Consider the following 10,000-nt stretch of genomic DNA (forward strand, 5'->3'; position numbering starts at 1 on the left):
AGAGAGACAAAATATGCAGAGAGCTCAATAAATGGCTTTGTGGTTGACAGTGCCTCCAGTCCCTACTCTAGCACAAGCCTGACAAACAGGCTACACAGTAAACACACCACGATCGACAGCTCCCGATGATACACCAGATATACCACGAGGCAGACATGAAAAATGACACCTAATTGCTCTCTGGAAATAATTGAAGATTTACAAACACATTGCAATTACGAGACAAGATGAGATAAAGACAGACAAAAAAAAATATATATATTCACGTGAAATGAATATGACAACTTGTACTGTCAGACCAATCCCTGTTGCGGCGTGGGCAACACAGAGTACATGTACATTGCCGTGTTTCCCCTGACGCTCTGAAACCATCTCGCTCAGAGCCCGTCTGATTAATTATGTCTGTCGCATCTGAGGAGCTGTAGGAGCGATATCCCAAGTGAAATGTTGATGTGTGTTCTCTGAAACAGATATCTGTGTTGTAGGAAGAGCTACACGGATGATGGTGTCATGTGGGTTTTATGAAAAGCTGCGCAGGTCGGTGCAATGCGGGTGGCCTGACAGGAGGCATTAGAATGGCTTTGGAGTGGTGGTGGCTGTGACTGAGACACACATGCGCACGCACACACACACACGCAGGCACGCACACGCACACAAACACACACACGCAGGCATGCACACGCACACACACACACACCACCGGCCATGAGCTGTGGCTCCTCCAGGATTATTATCTGGTTTAATTCAATGTATCATTATTGTGTGGGTCAGTACTGTCTGTCAGTCAGTCAGTCAGTCAGTCAGTCAGTTAGTCAATCTTGGTTCATCTTGGTGTGTGCGATGGTGCATTTCTACATGTGTACTGTATGTACATGTTTATGTTCTTCAGTGGTACTGTGTTAGTAGTAGAGGAAAAGAGAGGGAGAGGGACAGAGAGAGAGAGAGAGAGAGAGAGAGAGAGAGAGATTAACACTCCTCTTTGTTCACTTTACGCCACTTGGTACCGAAACCTCTCTGCCTTAGTGTGTACCACCTGCTTAGTGTGTACCACCTGCCTACTAGAGCAAAACTCTTTAAAAGACTACCTCGGGGTGTGTAGCGTTGGGGTTAGATGGTGTTGCTGAGCGTATTGTGAGTTGCTGAGCATATAGAGTGACCGGTCAGCCATGGACCCATGAGATAAGAGCTTTAATTTGTGCTAAAGTGCTAAAACTCTTAATCGTCCTGTTGTTGCATGATTCTGGCAGTGCAGGCAGTAATAAAAACAATAACTGGCCACATGTTAGCGAGAATATAGTCCAGCGTTTTGGATATGAGCACTGATTAGGATTACGTGTAGATTTCAGAGCGACCACACAAGTCAGTGGTGTCCACTAACATAACAATGTCATGCTGTCGCCAGGACTGAAAGCCAAATGGCCCATTTCTCGGAGGATTACACATTATTGACACCGATCATAAATTATAACTGCAAACAATCTGAAGTAATGAGCACACAGCCATAGATTGTGTTTCCTAAAAATCTCATCTTGTCTGATATAGTCCATATCAATTCCATATCGATTGAGTTTGTGTTTGCTCTTGTAATGGTATAGGACACAATAAACAATCAAGAAGATAGTCAACTGCTATTGCCCAGTATGCTCAAACTCATGACTCTTTAGTGTTTAGACCTATAGTTATATGTACACAAAAAGACCACATTCTTCCTCTTCTTTTGCAATGGGTGCCATTTCCAATTGCAATACTACAATTTTTTTTTTTTTTTTTTTTTTTTTTAAAGTTTGTTCCTCCAGGTTGCTAAAGGACATATTTAAAGAAAAAGTTCTTGGAGTGTGACATTTTATTTTGACCTATATGTACATTAAATATTATTGGAAGATATCAATTCAATATGCAATTATTTGCTAAGCATTATATATACATGATGATATTTGCTAAGCATGATATATGATATATTGGGGCAGCTGTGGCCTACTTGTTAGGGCTTCGGGCTTGTAACCGAAGGGTTTCCGGTTCGATCCCCGACCAGTAGGAAAAATGTGGGCGGGGGAAGTGGTTGAACACCGCCCTCCCATGCCCACATCCACGGCTGAAGTGCCCTTGAGCAAGGCACCTAAGCCCCTCACTGCTCCCTGAGCGCCGCTGTAGCAGGCAGCTCACTGCTCCGGGTTAGTGTGTGCTCCACTTCACTGTGTGTTCACTGTTATCTGTGTGTGTTTCACTTATTCACAGATTGGGATAAATGCAGAGACCAAATTTCCCTCACAGGATCAAAAGAGTATATACACTTATACTTATACTTATATACAGTATGTGTAGTTGATACTGATAATGGCTTGGGTCAACATGTCTATACTTTTTTTACTATACATACAAACTATGATAATCTGGAATAATCTGGAATAAATAATCTGGAATCAATATGTGAAGTCAATGTGAAAATAAGGAATTGTGAAAGCCTTCCAAAAAAAAAACAACCTGTCTTTGTTACCTGATGAAGGTGTTCTGCTTGGCGCCGTACATCCAAGGCTGGAGCTCCAGGTTGGGGTATTCACGGAACGGGGGGACGATCAGGGAGAAGATGAGAGCGAGGCACACGAACAGGGCTGGCATGACAATCTGTCACACAACAAAGAGAGAGCCAACGCGTTAGGAAAAATTGAACCCCACCACATACCTCCACTGAAGGATGTCATGTAGTCCACTCCTGTCCACTATAGCCGGTGTCGTGTCGAACTGGGCTACCCGTCGAGTTATGCTACCACGCAAGCGCAGTTGGGGAAAAAAGCCTCACAATCGCTTGTTGACAGAATGACTGTAATTTTGAGCTACCTCAAATGCTCAGATGTGTTTCCCTAGCAACTTAAATGCTTTAGATGTGTTTCCCTAGCAACTGCACTGTAACTTCTGTCGCGCGACAAAGTTGTCAAATTCATTCTGTGGCAATTTGTCGAAGAGGAAAGACGCATCTCTATAGGCCACTTCAAGAGAGTTCCATTATCAGCATCATAGTTGGCCCCACAAGACTTCCTTTTGTAACATTCCATATGTTATCTTAATGCAGAGGAAGTAGATTGGGGCCCAAATAGAACGTTCAAGCATTGTTTTTGTTTTTATTGTTGAAAGGGTCTACAGGCCACTTCAAAAGACTGAAAGCAAGAAAGGACCAGAGCACACAAACAGCTTTTTAAGACTTCAGGTGCAAACAACTGACATTTCGCTGCACAGCGTCTTCCTCAGAGTCAAAAGACCTTACTCCAGTCCACGCCTTCCATTCCTCACACACCTGCCATCTCCACTCACCTGAATACTAGTTACCTTCACCATTCAGTAAAGGGACGAGGGTACTGTAATGGGGTCTGTCCAACTGTGAATCACCTGAACACTACTAGTTTCATCCACTCTGTTTGGACTGTCCAAGTAAACCCTGTTAAGCTTGCTCCTTGGTGGATGTTGTAACGCTTGTCTATTCAGTCTGACATCAAGAGCCCAACAGCTTTTTCGTCCAAAAACCTTTAGTAGCGCAGCCAGGTGGTTTTCACAGCTTGTAAACCTTGTCACCTTCACCTTCATTTTAGTGAGGGTGAAACAAAAATGGCTTAACTCTAACAGAGTAATTAGTGTGGCTGTGCACCTGGTTGATATAATCAAAGGTAATGTCCAGGCCTCCATGAAAAATATAATTTTGTTAGGTTGAGGGAGCAAGTGAGTACTAGAATGACAATTTTCTTATCAGCTGCTCTGAATAGCGAAAAAAAAAAAACATCTTTTCCTGTCTATGGGAAATAACGAGCGGGTCTGGGACCAGTTGGACCCGGAAAAAGTATTATTGCACATTATTACATCAAGACTTAACAAATGAATTGTGTCCACTCCCTTTTGCCTCAGTAGTTAGTGGTTCTTTACTTTCGTGTTGTTTGTTGCCCCTGCTCTATCTCACCAACTAATGTCAATTCAGCGCACTATGAAGTGTAAGCAGCCACCACGGTTATACACTACCACCTGCAAACAAAACAAGCTTTCAAAGCACAATTGTGCAGCTGTTGGTGTTTGTAATGACTTGTCAGTTTTTTTGTTTGCTAACATTGGAAAAAAGCTCCTCACTGCTTCTTTGAGAACCTGCCTTTGATGTAGTTTGTATGTGAAGATCAGCAATCAGGCAGGTGTGTGTGTGTGTGTGTGTGTGTGTGTGTGTGTGTGTGTGTGTGTGTGTGTGTGTGTGTGTGTGTGTGTGTGTGTGTGTGTGTCTTCATCACAGATATGCAAAGTGTGATTATTCACTCATAAATGTAATTTACAGGGAAGGAAAGCCAAAACAAAAAAGGTAGCTATTTCTGGGTATTAATTTGAGATTAATCGTGATTTGAGTTTAAAACATCAATTTGTAAACTCATTATGTTGTCAAGCAACACCATAATGTTGAAAACGTATAGTTAGTTCAAGGAACACACAGAGAATTTGTTGAAAAATAAAAGGGACAAGACAAAAATAACATAACTTCTCATTACACTGCTTGAGGTTGATAAACAGTGTTCATTAATTGGAGGTGTTTCTTTAACTTCAAAACAACAGGCAGTATGGGAGGGAAACCTTGAACTGATCTGGTCTCATTTCACTTCCATTACACCATGCCAATCAAGGAAAAATGCATTTTCTCTTCTACGTCAGTGGAAATGCACTGTGCGGTGTGAAATCCATCCAATTCTCTTGTACATTCTCCTCATAAGAAAGCACGTAGTTAGAAATGACATATGAGAAGATAAAGGCAAAGTCACTTCTTCTCTCCTCATTGCTTTTATCACTTCCTTTCTCTTTCACCTCCTCTCTGTATTTTGTCCTGTTTTCTGTCTTCGTTCTAAAGCGCTACAGTTGTATAAGCAGAGCCCGAGTTGGCTTTGCCTTCAAGGTACAGCAGGCAAAGACATTAATAAACCTGCCTGCGAGCCAAAACAGCTTTGGAAACAGCACTAATCGAGGAGAGGATTCGAAAAGTCTGATAAAGCTTAACAGCAGCTCGGGGACTTTTATTCTCCTCATAGGCACTTAGAGGTGGAGTTTGGTTGGAGCTTTTCTCTCTCTCTCTCTCTCTCTCTCTCTCTCTCTCTCTCTCTCTCTCTCTCTCTCTGTCTTTCTCTCTCTCTTTTCCTGCAGCAAATTAAAGTAATAAAATGATTAAAGCAAAACACACAGAACAGGCGTATTAGTTTCGGCAGAAGTCGTAAAAAAAAAAAAAAAAACGGTGGCAGGCGGGCGACAATGGGCCGCGCTGTTCCCTCGACCGTGGCAGATGGCGCGAGTGCAAGGCAGCTCGCCGACAATTTGGCCTCTTCCCCCCTTCTCTTTCTCTCTCTCTCTTTCTCTCTCTCTCTCTCTCTCTCTCTGCATGGGCCTTCTCCTTCCACTCTATTTGATATTGACTGAGCCTCTCAATGCTTAGCTCCTACCACTTGTCAATGTCAAGTGCAAAAATGCCATGGTATGGTAATGGCTTATGTCTTTGTAAAGTGAAATACATTGGTAACACTTCACGGTAACTGTATACATGAATTATCATGAGTTCATGCAATAACTAATTCATGATTTAAGTATTACTTAATTCTTTAATATCTCATGAGTCATCAGGAATTCACATTTCATAGTCTGTCATAGTCTACATCATTATGAATTTTGATTTATTAAGCATGATCATGATTATTTATTTTTCTGCCAAAAATGTGGTCATCACTGGTCAAAATCTGATTTGAAAACAACTTTCCAGTTCTCTAAATACTATCAACACTTTAGTTGAAAGGCCACAGACATGATGAGCTCATGAGCAATTAACCTTAAAAATTAATGCAATCATGATGATCTTGCTTAAGAAATCATATCAGACCACTGGCTAGCTGGCTATACTGGTCATCTCTCCTGCCATATCTGCATTATGTTCAGTCCCCAAAATTTGTCAGATTCTGCAAGGAAAATTCTCTCTCTCTCTCTCTCTCTCTCTCTCTCTCTCTCTCTCTCTCTCTCTCTCTCTCACACTCACACACACACACACACACACACACACACACCATAATTATTCACAAGGAAAAACACACACAGGCATGCACGCACGCACGCACGCACACAAAGCCATTAAGAAAGCTTGCAGTGCTCTCATTGACGAATAGGTGTTCTGCTTTTAAATTACATGTGTTCATTGCCGAGACTTGACTATAATGGTGTGATATATCAAAAGGTAATTACCGATTGACTCTTGGCAAAAGCGGATTAATTAATTTGTGACAAATGTCTTATTGAAGAAACACTTGATGAATTGATTTCAGACTAGAAGCACGGAAGCTTGAATTGATATCCTAATAATGGCACAACAGCTGACAATTGAGGGCATGCATATTGCCAGGATTATGTTAGCTGTCAAGTATGGCAGCGTTTGAATCTGAAAGTTGCTTGCAGAGTTGTACTTAAGTTTCTAAGAGCTTTATGTCTCCTTGGAAACTAAAACTCTTAGAGATAAGCTTAACTGATGACTGGTAAGAAAATAGTCATGTATTCTGACAATGGGCCCTATCATGACATTCTAAAGTGCATCGTCACTCGTCAAAAGTCTATTCAAATTTAGTAGGATGTCCAGTTCACATTGGGAGGGGTTTCGTTCTCAAAAGTGGAGCGCATGGCGTAACAAGGTGTTCCTAGGTCTTTTAATCAGTCATATGGGTGTGTTTGGGGCGTAACATCATTTTAAACCAATGACAATGACATCTGTCATTCCCTTTAACGGCGCAATGCGCGATATGTCAAATAAATGCATCGGTATTTTGGCATTCAACGGCGCATTTGAAGGAGGCTGCTTGCGAGACCGTATGGAATAGTCATTCTTAAACCATGCTTTACTAAAACCTAGCATAGCCTTCACGCATTTGCACTCATCTATTATTTGAACTCATTGGCAAAGTGAAACTAACTTCACCAAGGAGTCAGTCAACGACAAGACAGTTATATGCAGTTACTTTTACTATTGACTGACAATGGGTTACCATCGAAAACATAGGCTGGAAAAAGCAACACTTACCCTAATGTTGCTCAAATGACTGAATAAAACAACATTTATCCTTCAGAGGAGTTGCTTATATCTCGTGACAGTGCGTCTTCAGCTGTGCTCCATACGTGTCTCTCGCCTCTCCCCTAATCACTTTTAACCGTCATTACCAATTTGCAAATTATGGTGAATAACTACTCATCATGAGATGTACAGTATTTCGTAATATCTTTATTCTAATTATGTTTACCATTGTAATCGTGCAATTTGTAATGCTTTGCATGGACGTGCGCTGGTGTGCGTTCATGAATGATAGAAGGATGGTGCTTGCACCTGCCAATATGACTGTTGACATTCGCTCTTAAAATAGCATATGAACAACTCGCCATTGACTTCTGACCAGGTTTAGGTGGTGTATGATAGCGATTTTTAGACAATGCGCCAGGTCCCACCCTAGGTTGTTAATTGCCACACCCCTGGGCGCAATGCTTAAAAAATAATCGTGCAAAATAACGAATTCAACTTCGCGCCGGTGAATAACGAACTTTACGCCATGCGCTGGTGACCCAAAATACAGCCCTTTGTCTTTTGCACTTAGCACAGTCAATGTAGGGACAACAATTCAGTTTTTCTTTTAAACCAGACACATGGGAAAGGAATGAAAGACACAACGATACAGAAGAGCTGGCCAAGTTTACACAGACTGATAACAACATCCTCTAAGAACTTTAGCTTTGGTATCCAGCCAAAACAAATCATCACTCGAACATGCCTAAAAAAATGTTTCTGTTCTGCTAGACATAGTGATGGCCAATATTATGCTCTCCTAGTCAAGTCAGATCAAGTCAAGTTCATTTATATGGCGCATTTCATACACAGGGCTCATTCAATGTGCTTTACATAAACACAAGCAAACAGGAAAAGCTAATAAAAGCATAGAAGGGCAATAATCAAAGAATAGTTTAGAAAGTAAAGAATAAAAAATGAAAACATTAAAAACACACAAGGTAATAGTATATAAAAGCATAAAAGGGCAATAGCTTAAAGCAGGGGTCGGCAATTACGTTTGGACCCGGGCCAATTTTTTTTCAGACAATGGCATCGCGGGCCATAGCTTTTGTAATGGGGGGGGGGGGGGGGGGGGGGGGGTTATAGGCCTACTATTTAAATTATTAATTATTATATTATATTAAAATAAACATCATCTAACTTTTAAAATGCATTTAATTTAATTCCATTAAAAACGTTTATTTGCTTATGTGCGCTGTTTTTATGCCGCCTGCTGCATCTCCTGTCGTCTCTCATGAAACAGGCGACTTGCCTAGCAACTTGCCGTAACTAATGTGTAGGCTACAAATATTATTCTTTTGGATGACGTGTAAATGATTAGCTGAACATTGCTATATGCTAGTTATCGATGCAAAATGTCGTTGTCAAAAGCCTTGAAAAGAAAAATTGATTCAGAATGCAGGACCTACAAAGAAGAATGGAAGCAGAGGTATGTGTTGAGCCTGCCTGCATTTCTTAATGCCAAGCCTATTAATTTAACGAAACATAGGCTATTTTTGACCTTGCCCACTGGAAGAGGGAGACAGGACACTGTTGTTTTTTTTTTGCACAAGATTACGCGCACTCGCGTGCCAATACCGTTCCGACCTGTGCGTCATGGATAACTGCAAGGATGTTCCACCTGTTTTGTCACTTTAGTAGGACTATCATCTATACCTCAATAAATGTTTTGAAATTGATGGGATTGCTGTAGGCCTTTTTTTCTTTTTAAAAACATGGGGTTAAAAAAAAAATTCATTCAACAGCAAATTAACGTCATCTCGCAGATAGAATAGATGGCGGGCCAAAATTGGCCCGCGGGCCACTATTTGCCGACCCCTGGCTTAAAGTTTAAAAAAAACAACATAGAATGATTACACTAGTCAAGCACCCAGTGAGTGAACAGCAGCACTCTCTGAAGATTCTTGAAGTTATCCTAAACTGTGCGCGCACATACTGTATATTCCTTTCAGGGCTATAAATGCCCGAACACAGGGCTCGATAGTCTCCCTCGTGGAGTATTAACACCCACATATTTAACACGCAAAGTTTCAGAGAAACCCGGTAGAGCTGTAACTCTCTAGCCGCCAAGAACGAGCCGTTACACTCTGACTACTGTATGCTCGATCTGTCTATTCTGTTAGAATGACAGGACGACTACTTTACAGAATCCCCCTTTGCCCAACGAAGGACAGCAATAGTACTACAAGGAACAATAGTACTCCCCGAAGAGTGTTCTGTGAACTGAGTAATGAGGATCTTACCACAAACCACACTCAGACATGTTGCAAAAATTGCCATTAACACACAATCACAAAGCAGTACAAAATCACATCCAGGATGATGTGACATGCAGACACATAACCAATGGGTCAGAAAAGATTCAAATTTTAGCTGAAAGACTTTCCCAGATTCAAAAATGTGTAACTCAGTGATAATGATCCTAATCAAACACCCCGTGAACAGCAGCACTCTTACTATGGAGATTCTTGGAGTAGTTGCGAACTGTGCGCGCACACTTGTTTCTATTCAGGGCCAAACTGCCCAACCACAGGGCTCGATAGTCCCCCTCGTGGAGTATTAACACCCTAATAGTTAGTCCTAAACCTGACATATTGAGATGGGTCATAAATGCATTTTCATCCTTATCCTGAAGACTACCGAAAAAAATTCAGTTTCTTAACAGTAATTAAATGATGACAGAATATGGTGCGTTCCACCCAATGACTTCATACAGTATGTAGTCATTGGTTCCACCTCTCACTCATTAATTAAATTCCTGAAGATCATATTTGGCAACAGATGCGATCAAAGTGTCAAAACTGTAATGATATAGTTGGGTTTATATTGCAAGAAAGATTCCACTGTCTAAGTTCATATTGGTTTGATGTTGGTGTTGAATGATATATTGGTACCTGAATTCTA

General features: G+C 41.2%; 1 protein-coding gene across 1 annotated transcript in view; it reads right to left on the bottom strand.

Annotated features, from left to right (window-relative positions):
* The window catches only part of LOC143127885 (phospholipid-transporting ATPase ABCA1), a 267,356-nt gene that overhangs the window by 112,088 nt on the left and 145,268 nt on the right, over positions 1 to 10,000 (bottom strand). Inside the window, exon 30 of the mRNA XM_076289598.1 lies at positions 2,495 to 2,622. Coding sequence (XP_076145713.1) covers positions 2,495 to 2,622 — 128 coding nt within the window. The remainder of the gene's footprint in view (positions 1 to 2,494; positions 2,623 to 10,000) is intronic.

Source organism: Alosa pseudoharengus, unplaced genomic scaffold (genome assembly GCF_046254945.1).
Source record: "Alosa pseudoharengus isolate Yale_2024_CS ecotype anadromous, Long Island Sound unplaced genomic scaffold, YU_APseudo_1.1 YU_APseudo_1.1_scf_17, whole genome shotgun sequence".
Lineage (NCBI taxonomy): Eukaryota > Metazoa > Chordata > Actinopteri > Clupeiformes > Clupeidae > Alosa > Alosa pseudoharengus.